Genomic DNA, 20,479 nt, shown 5'->3' on the forward strand with positions numbered 1-20,479 from the left:
ATGGTATGAAGTCAACTGTGTAACCACCTGAAAAAAAGTAATGTGGTCTTTCTCCATCAGTCCTTACATTAATATTACCATTATCGACTGTGTTTAAGTAAGTATAAAAGAGTTAAAACATAGAAGAAGACAGAGTCTAGAGCATTGCTATATTGGATAACATTTCAGACTGTTCCATTTTTAGTACACAGGCCCCAAAGAAGCATGCATAAATATTAACCGATGTGGAAGTTGCATGGCTTTGTCTATGTATGATAAGGCACGTAGGAAATAATTTGATAATTCTAATCTTATTCGTGATACTAATAGTGATGAGTAAATTGCTAACAGTCACTGTGTTATATTATGATAATCATAGGTTGATACTATGTCAATATAAAAAAAAAAAGCCCAGAGGAATTACAGTCAGATTTGTGAGTAAATTATTGATGTGCTAGAAGAAACAAAGGATGTACTGGTGAGTTTAAACGTTAGAAACTGTCACCCTTAACCAAGAAATTCTGGCCAGATTAGAGATTTGACACAAAGAGTTTTTTTTCAGAGCTCTCAGATGCTCCAATGATGAAAAAACATTGGCAGATAAATATCCTAGATTCAAGGACACCAAATGTTAAGAAATTTGAACCTTCTGCTAACTTTGGGTGTGCAGGGATGAAAGGCAAGTTCAAACAAAGAGAGTACTAATCCATTAGCCTTTCTGGAACTTCTGAGGGAAAACAGGGGGGTGGGTATAAAGTGAAACCTTTGGAATCATTTGGTAAAATCACATGGAGGCTAATTTTTATTTTTCTCTTGCCCCTCCAGTATGGTAACGCTATGAGTAGGAGGAGAGTCATATAGGCATGAATCTTTGTGATTTAAAAAAAAAAAATCAAAATAGCAAATCTGTATTTGTATTCTTTAAGACCTTATATGGAAAAACCTATTGTTTGTTTTGATAAATAGTCACTATCTATGGAGTCATCAACTCATATGGTCCTTAAAAATTTTTAATGTATACATGTATTATTTCAATGAACTGAACCATGGTAATCTATTCAGTAAATATTTATTTAGGATCTACTATATGCAAAGCCCTGATTAACTGTTAAAAAGATATAAACATAGAGGCACTTAGCTGGCTCAGGAGAGCATGCGATTCTTGATCTCAGTGTAGTAAGTTTGAATCCCATGTTGGGCATAGAGCTTATTTTATTTTATTTTTTAAAGATTTTATTTATTTATTCATGAGATTCAGAGAGAGAGAGAGATTGAGAGAGGCAGAGACCACAGGCAGAGGGAGAAGCAGGCTCCATGCAGGGAGCCTGATGTGGGGCTCAATCCTGGAACTCCAGGATCACACCCTGGGCCCAAGGCAGGCAATCAACCGCTGAGCCCACAGGCATCCCATAGAGCTTACTTTAAAAAAAGATTTAAATATGAAGCATTTATTAATTCTGTCTCCTAGAGGATTTATTCTTTCTAGAATATAGAAGGCACATAAATAAATAACTACAATAAGTTGGTGCCACACACGAGGTACTGATAAATGTATAAAAGATCCATAAAAAATATTCTTCTTGCAGGATAGGTAATCAAGGAAGGACAAAAATAGATATAATAGTGTTACATCCTTATGCTCCTCAGAGGAACAATAATAAATTACAAAATTCAACTTGTCATTGTTAAAATATAGTTGCTTTGTGACTGGCCCAAGTGACTGACTAGTATCACTGAGGAAAGTGCAATAACAAAGGATTTGCCTTTTAAAGATAGGATTTATTGTCTGCAAAATATTTTAGCTCAGTTATCTTGCAAAGTATGCAGTCGATTGGGTAGATTATAAACTATAACGACTATGGTACATTAAACACAAGCACAAACACTCCCTCCCGGAGGTAGTCTATTTCTCCATCTCCTCAAATCTGAGCAGGCCCTGTGACTTGTTTTGACCTAAAGAATGTGAAGGAATTATGCAATTTCCAGAGCCTAGGCTTCAAGAGGCCTTACAGTTGTGCGTTTGCTATCTTGAATCCACAGTAAAAGGAAGCTTGTCTAATCTGATGTAAGATGGGAAGCCTCATGGGCAAAACTGAGCTGCCTCAGGAAACACCCATTACCAACTGCCAGGCACAAGAGTGAGGCCATCTTGAACATTCCAGGCCAGCAGACCCTGAGCTGAAAAGAGCTTCCTAAGAGAGACTAGGCAAAACCAACAGAGGGACACCACCAGCCATCTCACTAAGTTTTGCCTTAAATGCAGAAATCTTGTTAGTGAAAACTGGAAGAAAAGTAAAGACATTGCTACTGGCTCTTGGAAAGAGACTTATGTGACCTTCTAATAACTGGAAAAGAAAGTGTCCTATGGTCACTTGAAAGAAAGGTATTGTATCTAGTGAACTTGTACATCTGGCTAAGAAGATTCCAGAGATCTCCAAATAGAATGTTGAACGTGCCAATGGGATTCCACTGGCTGTAGGTTATAAGGTACAGGAAGAGAATGGTGAGCTTCAGAAGGAGCTATTTGGTTTGCAAGTTGAATTTAGACCAAACATAGAAGACCCAGTACCTGCTTTTTTGAAGAATCAATTGTTAGTAGTCCAGTGAAATGAAGCCAAAGATCAAATCAGTGTGTGAGTATCAGATTTTTTTGTTAAAATCTCTCAGAGAGGGGTGCCTGGGTGGCTCAATCAGTTAAGCATCTGCCTTCAGATCAGTCATGATCTTGTGGTCCTGGAATTGAGACCCATATTAGGCTCCCTGCTCAGTGGGGAGCCTGCTTCTTCCTCTGCCCCTTCCTCTGCTCATGCTCTCTCTCTCTCTTTCAAATAAATAAATAAAACCTTAAAAAAATCTCTCAGAGATTTAAGGCAGATTCTAGAGATGCCTGCAGCTACCTAAAAGGACTTTGGAGACTCTTAATTAAAGATTTTCTCATGGCAGCTTCACATACAGCCCAAAGTAGAAAGAGGTTCATATTGAAAAAAAATATATAGATGTAGGTTTTGGGGCTTGAGTGATCCATGGCTGTATTTCAAACAAACTCATAGTTTTTAGGAGGGTCTACCAGCTTGGACTGAAAGAGATTGAGAAAATTCAAAATGTAAAGAGGCCTGTAGGTCCCAAATTTTATGGGCAGAAAGATGCTGAGAAAGCTACTCAGCTGCATTCACAAGCCATTTCTTATTTATTCCCTTTTCAGGAAGTACTTCTCAGAGGAAGGATCTAAGAACCCCAAGTGTGGAGCCTAAAGCCAAAGAGAACATTTCACTGATGGGGTAGGACTGGGCCTTAATCAAGGAACATTCCCTTTCCCTGGAGTAATTGGCTACACACCTGACTGCATTTCAGAATGGACCAGTAACTGCTATGTGCTTCCAGTTCTAATTTTACAATGGGAGTGACTATTATTATCTTATTCTTGCATCAACATTACATGTTGGGTATATGTGTGGAAGACAATTTGTCTCTTGAGTTCACAGATCTCTGGATCAAGATGAGCATAACATGAAAAACCTATCCATATCTGGATCCCATACAGATCTTCAGGTACTGGACATTGAACCTGATGTCATAGCTGCATGAGAATTTTGAGAGTATCGAGAAGAGGTGAATTTATTTTGTACATGGGAGAAGGGTAAGTAATTGTGGGAGAGTGTGCTGTGGATGGTTAAATATGGTCACAGATCCTTTCCAGCTCACCCATCAAGAGGTCGAATCTATCTCCTCACTCCTTCAGTCTGGGCTGCCTTGTGGCTTGCTGTGATCAACAGATTGCGATGAAACTGACACTTTGGAAGTCCTGGAGTCTAAGCCTCTAGGTAGATGTCTTCTAGCTTCTGTTTCTGGGTACAATGTCCTAAGAAGGCCACATAAGGCAGCCAGGCTAGCCTACTGTACAAGTATTAGTATGAGAAGCCACATGAGATGCCCAGTCAATAGCCAGCCTGGGAGGAAGGCCATGTTGGACTATTTTAGCTAACTCAATCCTGCTTATGCTTAGGTGAAAACAGCAGAAGATCCACCCAGCCAATCCACAGAATTATTGTTTTAAGTCTGAATTTGGGATGGTTTGTTATACAGAATAGGTAATCAATTCAGCAAGTAGCACAATTAATAAAAATCATGGTAATGGCAGTCACCATAATAACAGCACCAGCTAACATTATCATTTCCCATGTGCAAGGCATGTGCTAATAACTTTACATGTGGTATCATTTAATCTTTTCAATCACCCTATGACATTATTTCTTCCTCTCTCTCCAGTTACTTCTACAAGATCTCAGGCTTAGAGAGAGGTTAGTTAATTTTCCCAAGATCATGCAGCTGGAAAGGGACAGAGTCAGGACTCCAACCTCAGCCTGTCTAGCATCAAAGCCTGTGCTCTTAACTCCTCCCCAAGCTGCTAAGGGCTTTTCTTGGGAATTAAAAAAGAATTATAAGTGATTCATCAGCTATTTTTAAAACCTAAAAGTTTATCAACTGGGGAGATCATAATCCTAGGGGACACAAATTACTAAGATTGAATGAAGTAACTTGTCTAACTATGAATTAAAACTTGCAAGTCCACAATTTTTCTGGTAGCATCCATGTAACAAAAAATTACTTGTCCACTAATTCTGTTCTCTTAGCACAGAAAGGGCTAATATATTGAATATTTGTATCCTAGAAAGTATTGGGACCTGGGCTCTAGTGATGAATGGGACTTTTTCCCCCATAAATATCTTTCTTATCCTACCTGACTTTTCCTTAAAAAGTCTATGTCAACACATGAATGCCCATGTAAGGTAATTTTTAAGTTTTAATTTATGTACTTTAAAAAATAATTTCCTGCTTTAAGTCATGCCTGATTAACCAACCAAATGCCAGTTTCCTGTATATATACTTTGGTTCCTTAATATTGAGACTTAACATACATGAAAGCAATATAATTCAATGTAAGAATTTGTGAGTAATAACTATCATCTCATTAATCATTACTAGATTAAGTTATATAAGATAAGACAAAATATTAATCTGATAAACCAGGCAGCCCTGATTACAGTTTATAACACACAGTGTTTACTTAGGATTCAAGTATAAATTTTCCTGAGAAAATAAGATTCATACGGTTTACATCCAAAATTGCAAGAGGTAGTTTGGATAGAAGTTGTCAAGTAACTTGTACATTTGATTACTAAACCTTCTGAGACCAAATATGTTTGTGATATTTACGTTTTTGAGACCCATTTATGTGGTGTCATCTGACTCTGGTTATTACACTGGGTTATCAGTACTGATGATATCAGCACTGATCACAAAAGTCCCAACATAAGGTGCTTCCTGTGAAGCTTCAGCTTTTAAAAATGACAGTGAGAGGTTTAGAAATGCCTGAGCTGGACACATAAACTGGCATCCTTAAAATGTGTTTCTTATGTGCTTAGACAAACACACAAATTGAACCTTACTTCCTTTCACCTTCATGAATAAAGATAGTGGTATTGCCTACCTACAAATAAGGCAAGTATTTTGAGCTCTTTTTTATCTGGACCAGTTTCTGGGTAACCAGATTTTTCTTTGTACATTTTAACACAGCCACTTCTGATCAAAGAAATAGCCTCTGTGCAAGAAGTAAACGAAGCTAAGTGGCTCATTACCTAGGCCTGATTTGGCACCAGTGCACTTGGGTCAAAGGAAGCCAGTTACAGAATGGGCCATCTACCTCTCTTTGCAATGTGGCCTGACAGAAAGGGGAAATCATTACAGCCCCAGGAGAGAGCTTCACTTGCTCTCATGTGTATGTTTTTCAATCTAGAGTCACAAACTATTAGCAAGAATTTCCAGTAAAGCTTCAGTTTGCTGGTCCTGCAGGTGTTTCGGGTTGACTGACCTTATCCAGGGCCGCCTGTACCTCTGCTTCACTTTCAGTGTCCAGGGCTGACGTGGCTTCATCCAGCAGGAGGATCTTAGGGTTGCGAACCAGGGCCCTCGCAATGGCAATTCTCTGTTTCTGTCCACCACTCAGCTGGGCCCCTCTCTCTCCAACCAGGGTGTCAAATTTCTATGACAGAAAACATGGAGGAGCTCCTGATGTATCTCAAGTAGAAAAGGCTATGGAGTTTAGAAATTCACGAAGACAACATGGAGCTTCATATTGACTATGATAATGGGTCCTAAGTTATAATAAAATCAATAAAAAATGACTAACATATACTCTGTATAAAATTTTATAGGATTCATGTCCCAGGCTGTATGTACTCCTTACACCTCCAACTGAATAATGCAAGGGACTTGCCTAAGCAAAGTTGAACAACCTTGCCTCTCAAACATTATTAGGTTAAGCTTTGAAGAAAGAACTCACTTGCCTGAAGTCAAAGTCAAATTTCAAGGACAACTACATTAACAGAGACTTTACCTGTGGTAGTTTCATGATAAACTCATAGGCATTGGCTTCTTTGACAGCTTTCTTTATCTCATCCATGGTGACATTTCCACGGCCATAGCGAATATTTTCAGCAATTGTGGTAGAAAACAGCACTGGCTCCTGACTCACCACTCCAATTATTTCCCTGAGATACCTTACATTAAAGGTCTTAATATCCTGCCCATCAATGTTAATCTGAAAGAAAGAAATATTTCCATGAGATATTTTAAACCATCTGACATCTAAAGCATCAAGACGCTTTAATTTGTGACACAAAGTCTTAGCTAACATTTAATGTTTAACTTATTAACTTATTTAACTTATTTTCATGGCTAGAAATGGTTGGAGATGAGAATTAGGAACAAACAGTAATGTGCAAGAATAAAAATAAAGAGCATATTTATTATCTTACACATACAGTTTTTTCATGGGTGGATTATTTTCCATAACTGGTACTAGGTTATATATTTTTAGCGTACTATTATTTTTTGCTTACCACTATTTAAATTTGAATAAGAATGTCTACTTAACTACATATCATTTTGATGGCATTATGATGTCTTACTAGATGTAATATGCCATAATTTACTTTAGCGTTTTCCACCTGCTAGATATTTGGATATTTGACTTCTTTCGAGGAACACTGAAAGACAATCTGCAGAAGTAGAGAGTCACCAGATAGAAGAGTATGAGTTCTTTTTATTTCTCTGATAACAACTGCTTATCTGTACAATAACTGGTGATATTGGGCATTTATTATTTGCTGAATAAAGGCTGAATAAACAACATTCTAAAAAGATTTTTAAAATTTACAGTGTCAGCAAAAATATGTAAATGTATCTGCTTTTGCAATTTACTAGCTCTGAGTTTTATCATTTTAATTTGTTTTTTTCTAATTAATAAGTGCAAACTAGTACCTTATATTTGCTTTGTTTTATGTATATTTATAAATGAGGCTGGACATTTCTTGAAACTTTTTACAGATGCATACTTATTCTCAAAAGATTTTCATGTTCGTATCCTATTACAGATTCATATTAATATCTCAAATACTAAATATAATAGTTTTTCCATATATATCACAAACCATGTTTCTATTTATTGCAGCTTTACTATGTTTTATTATAGAGAAGTTTAAGCAAAAATTAAATGAATAAACTGTACCTCTGGACATTTATTATTTTAGTAAGCAAATTGCTAAATCATGATGTGAACAGTGAATATCTCTGAGTTATAGAATTTCTGAAGACTTTTTCCCTTGTTGACATGTATATTTTAAAAATATGTATTACTCCAATAATTATCTTTTTTATTTTTTATTAAAAAAAACTTTAAAAAAAATTTTAACTGGGCTTTACACCCAATGTGGGGCTTAAACTCATGATCCCAAGATCAAGAGTCACATGTTCCACTGGCTGAGTCAGCCAGGCACTCCTACTCCAATAATAATTTTAAAAATACTATATTTTCAAATGCATATTGTTAATGATTAGTATTTTATTAGGTTCTTTTTTTAAAGATAAAGAAAAATGTTTACAGTTGGACCAATCTAGAGTTTGCTTTAGTAAATAAGGATAGGATTATGTTCCCCTCTAATATCAGATTTTTCCAAAATGTGTATTTTATTAAGTTAATTAAATAAATAATTCATGTACCTAGAACTCTGTATTCACTCCTGCAATCTGTGTTCTATCTCAAATGCCTTTTAACATTTTTTGCCTTTCTTTGTAACTTGTAATCTTCTGTTTTCAAAATTGTTGAATTATTATGTATTTTAGTACCAGGTAAGCTCAATGTCCTAAAGTTGGCACAACTGAGGAAATTTGAATACATACCATGGGCTAGTATCGTATTAAAATTGAATTTACTGATAATTGATAACTGTTTTGCAAGAGAATGTCCTTCTTCTTAGAAAATACATTCTGAAGTATGTAAGAGTCATGATGTCCTTAACTTCGATTCAAAGGTTCAGAAAAAAATCTGCCTTCGTGTGTGTGTGTGTGTGTGTGTGTGTGCGTGCATGTGCATGTGTACTTCTTATATATGTGGAGAGAGAGAGAAGACAATAAAGTAAAAGGGCCAAAATAGAAACAGTAAATCTGAGTAAAGACTATATGTGTTTCCTGCTTACAACTTTTCTTTAATTTTCAATTTATAAGAAAAATTTTTTTAACATTTTATTCATCTATTTTTTAAGTAGACTACATGCCTAGTGTCGAGCCCAATGTGGGGCCAATCTCACGACCCTGAGATCAAGCCCTCAGTGGAGAGCAAGAGCCGGGTGCTGCGCTGAATGAGCCACCCACATGCCCCATAAGAAAAATTTTTAAAGGCAAAGAATATACCCTAGGCTAATAATGTCTTGCAAGTCTTCAGAAGTTTTTAAAGAAACTATCCCATTTTCTCCTTCAGATATTCCAACACTTAAGAAAACTCAACTGTCTTTGATGAATTTAATTCCTGTCCTGAGATTTCTTGTGACCTTGATTATCAGGTTCTCAAAAATTGCTATGTGGAATATTTTTTACCAAACCCAATAATTCCTTAAAAATAACAGTCTCAGTTGTCTGGATGAGTGTCTTACAGTTGATTTAGTGAGTTAGGAAATGCTTAGTTAGAACACTAGAAAGTGTCATCTATCTTTTTTGGCTTTTATTATCTTGTATATTTTTTAAACCAGCCTAAGTGGGGTTTTTGTTTTTGTTTTTAGATTTTATTTATTTATTCATGAGAGACACAGAGACAGAGGTAAAGATACAGGTAGAGAGAGAAGCAGGCTCCCTGTGGGGATCCCGATGTGGGACTCTATCCCAGTACCCCGGGATCACGCTCTGAGCTGAAGGCTCAACCACTGAGCCACCCAGGTGCTCAGTCTAAGTGTTTGAGTGAATTATCTAGAGGCATTGCAATTCTATAACCTTTTTTTTTTTTTTACCAAAATTAGATTCACATGCAAATTTTCTACTAAAAAAAAATTTGCAGGGCTAATTGGTAGCCAGCTGACCACTTTGCGAACTTGGTTCTGACCACTTACCATACCCTCATCAGGGTCATAGAGCCTCTGCATCAGCTGCACGGTTGTACTTTTCCCACAGCCACTGTTCCCAACCAGCGCCACCGTCTGCCCGCTCTGAACCTTCAGGTTGAGACCCTTCAAGATCTGTGAAGGAAAAGAGAGAAAGAGAACACTCTTCACGACAAAATCCTGGAAGGGGACTAATTTTTTAAAATATTTTATTTATTTATTCATGAGAGACACAGAGAGAGACAGAGCCATAGGCAGAGGGAGAAGGAGACTCCCTGCATTGAGTCTGATGTGGGACTCCATCCCAGGACCCCAGGATCACTCCCTGAGCCAAAGGCAGATGCTCAACCCCTGAGCCACCCATGTGTCAAAAGGGGACTAATTTGATTCAGTTTTAAATTGAAGAAAGTAGCAAATAAGGAAATAAAACCTGCCACAGGAAAAAAATCATATAAATATCAAAATAACAGACTTCAGAGTCCTTATGATGATTAAACAATCAGAGTTAGGAATTCTTATAAAAACATCAGTGACAGTACCTTTACATCAGCTCGAGCTGGATAAGAAAAATGAACATCAATGAACTCCAAATTCCCTTTGATGCTGTCAGGTTTGTGTCCTCTCTCTGAAAAACTGTCAATTTTAGGATTCTAAATAAAACAAAATTCAATGACTATTCCATCATAGGACAACCAACTGCACTTTTAAGGAATATGATTTAGCAAATTCCAAAAAGAGGACCTTGAATGGCATAACTTCCTTCCCATGAAACAGAACCTAGTTGTAGATTGTATGTGAATGTGTGTGTATGTGTGTGTGTGTGTGTGTGTGTGTGTGTGTAAGGAAATATTCCTTCACAGAAAACAGACGTTTTCTGAAAAGTACCTAGGGATATATTAATATCATTTCCCAGGATATCTCACTTTAAGTTTTTGGCATATTCCCATACATTTTCCAAATGGTCAGATACCCATGCTTCCTACAAGTGCAATAACCAGACATACTAGTAGGATTGAGATAACCAAGTACTCAAGCATTTAGTGAAAATAAACTTATCCCTAAACAACAAAGGAAATGGATTTGGATTGTGAAGATGGAACAATTTGTCAGGGCCAACTTATTTGGGAGAAATGTAAACTGTAAATATATTTAGAAGCTGAATAATTTTCTCCTGATTCAGGTCAATAAAACAGGAGGATCTGCTTGGATTACTTGACCAAACTTCAGGCACCTACTTTGCATTTTATTTATGTAAATGTGATGACGTGCTTCAGTATGTGAAAACTATATTCTTTATGTCACTGCAGTTAGTAAAACTCATTCCACATTGATGATTCAAAGTCATATGAATCATGCAGTGATTTTTTTCTTCAAAGGGGGCAACCCGCAGCAAAATATACTGTTGATATGGGTCCCACCAATAATTTGTCCATCTACTCAGCCTGTGTACAGAAATCATAATATTCCTCATCTAGTTACAACATGGAAGAGCAAGGGAGAAAAGCTTGGAAGAGCAAACATCTTTGCTCTGAACTCTAATAATAAACACATTGGTGCAGATGTACATTTCCAAAGCAAGATCAGTGTTATTAAATTATTTCAAGATGAACTTTTAGAAATATTAATGAGGCATTTTGTTTCACTCATTACTAAGAGGTCCCTTATTTTCACATAATTAACTTTCACATAATTTTTAACCTAAAGCCAGATTTAAGTGTGCAAGCCTCAAGGAATTTTTTTTGACATGGAAATAATAAATGACTCACACTGTCAATAATGTTGAAGATCGCATAGGCGGCTCCTCTTGCATTGGCAAAAGAGTCAATACATGGAGCAGCCTGTCCCACACTGAAGGCTCCAATCAGGATTGAAAAAAAGACCTGAGCAAAAGAACACAAGAAGAAGTTATAAGCCCCATTCTGTGCCTGTTTTTATCTCAAATAGGACTGCTTGAAACACATGCTACACTAAGGATGGAGTTTAGGTTTATCCCTTATTTTTTTTTTTTTTGCAAAAGGGCAAAATCTATAAAGTTAATATAGCTTTTCATTGCACAATGGGCTTCTTCAACCTCACAAATATTTCCTTGTCTAGCTTGTCCAACTATCTGTTGTCCTTTTCCTGCACTTACAGAGTCAGAAAGGTTTTTATACCTACTTTCCTGACTCTAAAGCTGATGCCAATAGAGGGAAACATTTCTCATTTGTATTATTATTCAGTCCTTGCTGACTTTGTCTACTAAGCATAGAACTACACAGAATGTTCAAGATGAAACAGTAGATTTCGGTCCCATGGACTTTCCCTAAAAAAAAAACAGTACTTTACATACATATTTTGATAAGATTTTTTAATATAAAATAACAGATCCCACATTATATATAGCTAAATCATACCTGTGTGCCTTGATTAATAATTCCTTCACATGATTATTCTATACTATAGCACAGAGAGATTAACACATTTCCCTTTAATATAGAAAAGCCAAGGATATAGCTCCAGGAATGTATATTATTAGTATAACTTAACCAAAGAACTCAAACAGATAGACAAATTACTCCTCTCTCTTTGGGCATGATGAAACTTCTACATACAGCTTAACTTTTCTCCGAAGACAGTAATAATAAAATGTCACATACCCAGAATTCAAATATCCCACAAATATCTATCCAGTCTGCAATACAGATAAGAACCAATAAGGAAGCCAAAATGTCTCTACCAAAATAGATGTTACAAAGTTCATGCATCAGAGCTCTCTACGTTTATGCAGAGGGTGTAGCTGGGTTCTCTGCATCATGGCTCTCACTCTCCAGCCCTGCCAGGGAGATGTCACTGTCCACATGGCACAAAAGAGGAGACTGGACCAGAGAGAGGAGTCAGGATTCTCTCACCTTTACAAAATTTAGAAAATGAAGATGTGGAGAAGGTGGAGAGCTTCGGAGCTGACCACCAGAAAGGAGGCCAAAATGAGAAAAGGGAAAGAAGAAAGAAAAGAAAAGAAAAGAAAGAAAGAAAGAAAGAAAGAAAGAAAGAAAGAAAGAAAGAAAGAAAGAAAGAAAGAAAGAAAGAAAGAAGAAAAGAAAAGAAAGAAAAGAAAGAAAAGAAAAGAAAAGAAAAGAAAAGAAAAGAAAAGAAAAGAAAAGAAAAGAAAAGAATGAATTGACTCCACAATTATAAAAGCTCATCTGGCAAACACACCTCAACACCTAATGGAATCTGAAGATATCACTCTGGAAAACATTTTGAAATGCTTTATTTTCATAATGACACTCATTCATCACCAAAGTACCAAATGGGTCAGTATCCTCTGCTTAGAAAAATAGGAACATTTAGGTTTTAAAAAATTGGACTTGAGCAGCCCAGATGGCTCAGCGGTTTAGTGCTGCCTTCAGCCCAGGGCATGATGACCCTGGAGTCCCGGGATCGAATCCCACATCGGGCTCCCTGTGAGCCTGCTTCTCCCTCTGCCTGTGTCTCTGCCTCTCTTTCTCTCTGTGTCTCTTATGAATGAATGAATAAACAAACAAATAAACTTCAAAAAAATAAAAAAAAATTGGACTTGGAATGGTTATATGTTGTTTGATCATCACTGACACATAAAAATGGTATAAAAAAATTGCTGGTCTATAAAAAAGGTTGGACAGGTGTCTGGGTGGCTTAGTCAGTTAAGCACTCAACTCTTGATTTCAGCTTAGGTCATGATCTTTGGATCCTGGGATCGAGCCCAACATCAGGTGACATGTTTAGTGGGGAGTGGGCTTGAGGATTCTCTCCCTTTCCTTCTGCCCTTCCTTCTGCTTGTATGCTCTCTCTCTACCAAATAAGTAAATCTTGGGATGCCTGGGTGGCTCAGCGGTTTGGTGCCGGCCTTCAGCCCAGAGCATGATCCTGGAGTCCTGGGATCGAGTCCCACATCAGGCTCCCTGCATGGAGCCTGCTTCTCCCTCTGCCTGTGTCTCTGCCTCTCTCTCTCTCTCTCTCTGTGTCCTCTCATGAATAAAAACAAACAAACAAAAAACAAATAAGCAAATCTTTTAAAAAGAAATCTTTATGAAAAGATATGTATGATATAATCCCAGTCTTGAAAGAAAAAAAAAATATATATATATAACATTATCTGGGAGATCTACACCAAAAGTTATCATTAAATATATATGGATTATTTAATTGAATTTAATTTAAAAAATTTTAAACTAAAGAAAACAGAGATATGGATTATTAGATTCTAAGTAATTCTAAGTCATTTGTAATTTTTAAAATTCTGTATTCTAATCCTTTGTATAACTACTAGTATATATTATTTTTAGGATCATAAACTAAAACCATGTTCATCCTCCTTATATTTTGGATAACTGATATTTTATATTATGTAAATTTCTCTCATACTATGTCCCATCTATAATAATGTTTACTTTCTTATATAATGAAACTCAGTGGCAGAAAGGGGATGCCTCAAAACCATATTTGTTCATTGATAAGTTCATTCAATTTTTACTTTCTTTTATGTATTATATAGCTTTTATATATTGTATGTGGTCTAACTACATGCTACTTTTCTGCCCCCGACTCATAATTGGGCCTTGTGTATTCCAGAAGGCCAGTTCTGCCCATGGGATAGAGCAAAGATTCACCAAAAGACGAAAAGCCTATAATCAGACTCATTCTTTAAAAGGAAGACTATGAAAGAAAACACAAGGTAGATGGATAAACAATATGTTTGGTTTCTTCACGAATATTAGAAAGACTACTTACTGTCATTGCATTTCCAATAGTATATTCTTTTGATATAACTAAAGTGGATCCATACCAGAAGGCCAGCGCATATGATGCATATATTAACAGGAAGGCGATGCCCATGGAGATGTTTGCGGAAATAGCTTTTTTAATTCCCATCTTTTTGGCATGTTCTAGATATTTCTCATACCTATCAGAAAATGAGGGGGAAAAATTGTATCAAGAAAACAGTCCATAATCATAGCCATACTTGTCTCCTGTATAGTTGGAAATTTAAGGAACAAAGCTAATGAAGTAAGAAGCTACTGCTGAGACCCAGCTCCCTGGGAACTGAGCCAGTCCAGGACCAGCCAAGACTAGAGCCCATCTGAGCCTTCTCTTTATTGGCCTGGACTCATGTGCCCTGGTCCCTACCAGTCTAACCAGTGTTCCTATAGCTGTCCCAGAATGGAGCTTCACTCCTGGGATATGCAAAACCTTCACTATCACCTTCATGGCCAGCACCACCAGCCAAGGTTCAGGTGGAAGAAGAGAAACCAAGCCAATCAAGAATGGCCCTAAAATATAAAAACCTTTTGGGGTGTTCAAACTAGTTAGCTTCTTTACACAACTCAATTTTTCTTCTCTAGAGAAGAGGACAATCTCCCTCGATTGCGCCATTGGATGAGGCATGGGAATTTTACACATTCTTGTACTTAAACGTGTGCCTTTGCTTTTTGTTTTGTTCTGGTTTTTGTTTTGTTTTGTTTTTTGGTTAGGCTGATCTTTGACTGTCAGGCCAGGGTACAAGGTAATAAAGTGGTTACTACTTACAGGGTTCTTACTCAATTTTTCTAGATTTTAGTTACATTAACTATAAAGTGGAGTTAATAATGCCTACCTTGCAAGATAATTCTGATACTGAGAGATAATTATAGAGAGTAGTACCTGGCACACAGTTGGCAAAACCTGGTAATTCCTATTCCTATTATTACTATTACAGTTTTAGAATTCAAACTCCTGAATAGTGCACATTCTATGGTGTTTTTGAATAGTAATTAAAATTCATATTCCTGGTTTGTAGGATTTGATACAAAGGTATAAATGTCTACAATAGGTCTGGTAAATTACAATTTTTGTTTTTTACATCAGTCTACATTAAATCTGCCTTTCCATGCTAGAAACAGAAAGTGTGTAAAATCTAACTTTGGCTTCCTAAAATCAGAAAAAAAAATACATTACAGCTAAAATGAGGAAAATATCTGTGGGGAAAATGTCATAAAAATAGTGTCTTTCTAACCAAAACCAAATATCTTTCTTTTTTTTTTTTTTTTAGTGTAACCAAATGAGACACTGTGAATGTATTCTTTTTTTTCTTTTTTTAATGTAGTTGCCACCGAAACGTTTCTTTGTTTAATTACTTAAAGCAGCCAACTTCCTGGGTGTGTGTGTGCCTTGCTCGTGTCCCCAGGGAGGTAGCCGGCCGCCTGCTGGCCACGCTGTGATTAGTCCTGGGTGGCCCCGGGAGATTCAGGTCAGCCCCAGCGTGACACCAGGCTCCGGTGACGAGGACACGCTGTAATTACCTTCACTCAGGCAGCTTACTTCCTGCCGCTAATGGAACCGAAGTGATTACACTCACATCCTGAGGTCCCAGTGAGAGTTTGTGTGCTCTGTGTGGGCTACTGTGTGCAGGAAGCAGCAGTGAGAGAGAAAAAAGAAGAGATTAGAGAACCAGGAATGAGGTGGTCTTGCAAGGGGCTGGACGAATAGAGGGATCGGAAAAGAACATGGACAGAATGCGGGACACTTTGCTCCTAATGAGAGCGAGTTTCCAGAGAATTTCCCTTGCAAGAAGTTGCGGGTATCAGGAGTCCCTCCAAATGGGGAGAGAGAAGACTCGATGCCGGATCATGCGTCCACTGTTAGGGCATGTTATTTAAAGAAAAGTGGTCGGGGACATTAAAGAAAAGCAGAATAGCCTTTTTCTGGGGGCTTTGTTCTGACATTTCAGTTTCTGTCTATCAGGTTCCTTTAGAGCAGGGCTACTTGGTCAAGCGATCCATGGTCAAGGAATTTGAATGTGGAAAAAAAATTTTTTTTTTCACTAACCAGTACCTGTACCTGAAATGTAGCATTTCCTCAGATTATCAGCACAGGCAACAAACCACTATGGAGTTAGCAGTAACTATGACTTTGTTGCCATTAGAGATCCCTTATCCAGATCATTTTTATATCATGTTACAATTGAAACAAGTATCTTCAAACATCTTTTAAGTGCATTTCTACTTCAGAGTTACAGTAGTTATTGAACCCACAGTTTGCTCTTACTGTTTAATATGTTAACAAAATCAGATATTTACTATGTCACAATTTAAAAATATTTTGAAAATTGTGCTTCATTATAATCGGTTTCCTTTGTAATCATCTGTATTTTGTCTTATGCATTTAAAATTATTATTCTAAGGAGGGAGTCCATCAGCTTCATCAAACTGTCAAAGGAGGCCATGGAACATAAAAGGGGTAAGAGTTCTGCTTTAGAAGCTGATATTAAGGGGCACCTGGGTGGCTCAGTGGTTGACTGTCTGCCTTTGGTTCAGGTCGTGATCCCAGGGTCCTGGGATTGAGTCTCGGGATCTAGTCTCGCATCAGGCTCCCCGCAGGGAGCCTGCTTTTCCCTCTCCCTTTCTCCATGTCTCTCATAAACAAACAAATATATAAAATCTTTAAAAAAGAAGAAGATGACGTTAAACTTCAGAATCAGGAAGGGGTCCCTATATTTGGGGGGGAGGGGTTAATATTAAGAAAAGGAAATTGGTAAACACACACCACAAAAGAATGAGCAACAAAAAGCAAATGTGGGAAAGCAAAAGTAGGTTCTTTGAACCAGTGGACAAAGAACCTTCCTGACCTCTTCAGCTCTTTGTTCTGGCCTCCAAAGGCTATCACGGTCCTGATGGCCCCCAGAGCCTCTTCCGCCACAGCTCCTGCTTTGGCATATGCAGCTAGTTCTTTGTCACTAAATGCCGAGAGTATCTGGACAGAGAAGAAACATTCATGAATTTTGTATTGGGGGTGGGGGAGAGTAAAAAAGGCAGTCTGGTCAACTCTTTAACTTGTTTTTTTCTTCCCAAACCCTATCCTCTCCCAAACACTGAAGTCATGAAGTCATGAAGCAGTCAGTGTCCAAGATCCAGAGGCTCCTTCCACCCCCGCCCTACAAAGGCTGGATCTGATCCACTCTGATGATACATGCTCTAGATCAGGAACAGAAAATATAATCTTTGAATAGTGTCTGGAGGAATAATGTCAAGTGCCACATCTACTGTGTTTTTTTTTTTTTCTCTGCTAATTGCAAAATAAACTAAAATAAAGCCTGATTGCTTTGGAAAGTCACTCTTCTTTCTTTTATTGTATCACAATTTTAATGACTATGGAAACTACTTCCAGATCTACTCATGGACATTCTACTTAATCATAAGCTAAACTAGATGTTACAGGAAACAGGTAAAGGAATAATTGAAATAAAATGAGTACAAGTAAGTTCCTAAGCAAATCATCAACCTCCAAAAGAGCAAGAATTGTCAGTCAAATTTCTCAATTCTTCAGCATTGTCTGAAGTAGAACAGGTTATATATATTTTATTGCAAGGCAAAATTGGCAGAGTGCCACTTAACTGTCACTGGTAACAATTAAAAGTAAATAAAACAAATCTAAACTTAATTTGGATTCATTAATTTATATTCATTCAATCGTTCAGAAAAATGTTGTTTTAAAATCATGTTTCCTTAAATAAGGATATAAACCATTTAAGTAGTTTAAAGTACTATGCCAGAAGATTTACCCACAGAAATAATAGCAGTGCAAAAAAATCTACAATTGAGGTAATAGCTGACATTTTAAATCATCTTAAAAATAAATTTCTTTATTACAGCATTCACAACATGCTTTTAAATGTGGTTTCAACTGACATGTAACACAGATATGCACAACTATTAGAACCAGAACCCTGCATGTTGAAAATAACTCTCATATGTGTTGGCTAACACATGTGAAAATGTTCCCGTTTCACACACCTTTGCCCAAACAGCTGCAGAGAGTCCCAGAATAGGGCTGATGGCCATTATCACAAGGGTGAGCTTCCATCCTCTAACGAACCCTACTATGAATCCTGCAAAAAACGTGGCTACTGCTTGAAAGAACATTCCAACCTTGTCACCAATTCCTTCACTGATTTTGGAGATGTCACTAAAAAAGATCACACTTAAGTGGTTACAGGCAGGAGGTCTTCAGTTAGAAAGCAGAAGTAGACATCTGACAAACACACAGGTAAAACTCATTCACACTACTGCAAGCCTCGTTCACAGTCTTAGCCTCTTGAATGGTACTTTCCCCCACCAAATACTGTACAAAGGAAGAAATTCAGGTTCAGTTCATGCTTCTAAGAAGTTCGTATCATTAAAGTTGATGCTATTAAATTAGTCAATTCTATTCAAGAAGCATTAACATTTTGAATGTGTGAGTCAGTTGGTTTAAAAGTAGGGGTTAGGAAGTGCATTGCAACAGTCATAGGGAAGGGCTACTGGCTTCTACCCTTGGCCCTACTCTCAACCCACTCTATTCTCAATACAGCAGCCTGTGTGATCCTTTGAAAATGGAAGTCTGAACATGTTACTTCTCAGATCAAAACTTCAAGTGGCTGCCCATTTCACTGCAAGTCAAAGCTGAAGTCCTTAGCGAGGTCAACCAGGTCCTAAATGCCTTGACCTTCTCTGATTTTTTTTTTTTTTTAATTTCATTTGCTCACTACTCTTGCCAGGAACTCCCGTAAGAAAAAGTTTGTCATCTATTTCCCCCTGCTAGAAAGTAAACAACTTGGGGACAGAGATCTTTGTCTTGTTCACTGGTATATCATAAACATCTAGAATCGTGTATAATAAATAGGCCCTTAAATATTTGTTAAATAAGTGAAGAGCCAACAATTACTAAGACAAATCTCACTGTGCCTTCATTCACACATTTACTCATTCATTCAATCATCTTAATTGAATGTATAACATCAGGATCATAGTCAGGACCTGTACTAAGCTCCACAGAGAGGTAAACAAATATAAGATGTGAGCTCAGTTTCAAATTAACCAACTAAATCACTGAGGAGAAAAAAACTAACAGATAAGGAAAATACATGGTGGCACAGGCTATAAAAGCTAGAAATGGCTGTCGGATGATCTATTCCCAATACATATCAAAAGTTTCATTTAGTAATTTTTTTTAATTTAAAATCTAACCATGACAAATTTTCATATAGTTAGTGGTTAATTTCATTACAAAAGTATGACATAAATGATACACTTACTCTGTTAACCGTGTATTAAGTTCAGTGGTGTCATTGACATCAAACCAGCCTATTTCTTGTCGTAGAATAGCATGAAAAAACTCCTGTCTAATTTTCCTGATCTGTCGGCCGGCTGCCAGAGTCCAAAATGAAACTTGTATATAGGCAGCAACGAGAACTCCAGCACCTAACCCTGAGTAATAATATGCATACCTGGAAATAATTAGAAAGTTTCTTTTAAATATTGTTCTTTATTCATCTCTTTCAGGAAGAATTTTCAGAATTGGGAATTAAGTTTATTGAAATTATTTAGATTGTGTAGGACATCATAACAAATACCCATTAAAATTTTTTTTCTCTTTTCTTAAATTATAAGAGGATGATGGCAAATCCATTTACTTGAATTATTAGCCAAAGAAGACAGGTACTTTTTTGTGGTTAACTGCAAAAAATAATGGTGTTAATGAATCATCTAAAAACTGATAATGACCATTTGTACATACATTGTGATTCTTCTTTCATAATTAAGATCCTAGACTTGCATATCTTATTGTATTGAAAAAGTTCATTACTATTCACATATTACAAGCATAGGAATAAGATCAAGCATGTGAAACAGTTCCTGGAGTAAATTTTCTTGTATTGTTTATAGAAAGAACCCCCTCACACACACAAAAACCAAACAAATCCTCTTTTTCTTTAGCAGAATTAAAAAAAAATTTAATAGTATGCTAAAAGTGTCATAAATTCAAACTAACTTTGAGTAATGTCTTAGGTAAATTAGAGCAAAGTCTGTATCCTTACTCAGTTTTGATACTTTCAAAGACATTTTATATAATTTTACCAAGGTCTGCAGGAGCATACAGATAGAGCTTGTTTAAATCAGCAACATTAGGGGATCCCTGGGTGGCGCAGTGGTTTGGCGCCTGCCTTTGGCCCAGGGCGTGACCCTGGAGACCTGGGATCGAATCCCACGTCAGGCTCCCTGCATGGAGCCTGCTTCTCCCTCTGCCTGTGTCTCTGCCTC

The 20,479-nt window shown here is 37.0% G+C and overlaps 1 protein-coding gene across 7 annotated transcripts in view; it reads right to left on the reverse strand.

Annotated features, from left to right (window-relative positions):
- ABCB4 (ATP binding cassette subfamily B member 4) overlaps positions 1 to 20,479 on the reverse strand; it is a 71,952-nt gene that overhangs the window by 36,455 nt on the left and 15,018 nt on the right. For 6 of the 7 annotated variants that reach the window (XM_038556687.1, XM_038556686.1, XM_038556684.1 and 3 more), the window contains 9 exons: positions 19,474 to 19,665; positions 18,194 to 18,365; positions 17,029 to 17,153; positions 14,157 to 14,328; positions 11,174 to 11,287; positions 9,947 to 10,057; positions 9,417 to 9,542; positions 6,374 to 6,577; positions 5,849 to 6,019 (listed from right to left, as the gene is read on the reverse strand). In XM_038556687.1, coding sequence (XP_038412615.1) covers positions 5,849 to 6,019; positions 6,374 to 6,577; positions 9,417 to 9,542; positions 9,947 to 10,057; positions 11,174 to 11,287; positions 14,157 to 14,328; positions 17,029 to 17,153; positions 18,194 to 18,365; positions 19,474 to 19,665 — 1,387 coding nt within the window. Of the gene's footprint in view, positions 1 to 5,848; positions 6,020 to 6,373; positions 6,578 to 9,416; positions 9,543 to 9,946; positions 10,058 to 11,173; positions 11,288 to 14,156; positions 14,329 to 17,028; positions 17,154 to 18,193; positions 18,366 to 19,473; positions 19,666 to 20,479 lie in introns of those variants that run through there. The other variant, XM_038556689.1, reaches the window with a different exon arrangement.

Source organism: Canis lupus, chromosome 14 (genome assembly GCF_011100685.1).
Source record: "Canis lupus familiaris isolate Mischka breed German Shepherd chromosome 14, alternate assembly UU_Cfam_GSD_1.0, whole genome shotgun sequence".
Taxonomy (NCBI): Eukaryota; Metazoa; Chordata; class Mammalia; order Carnivora; family Canidae; genus Canis; species Canis lupus.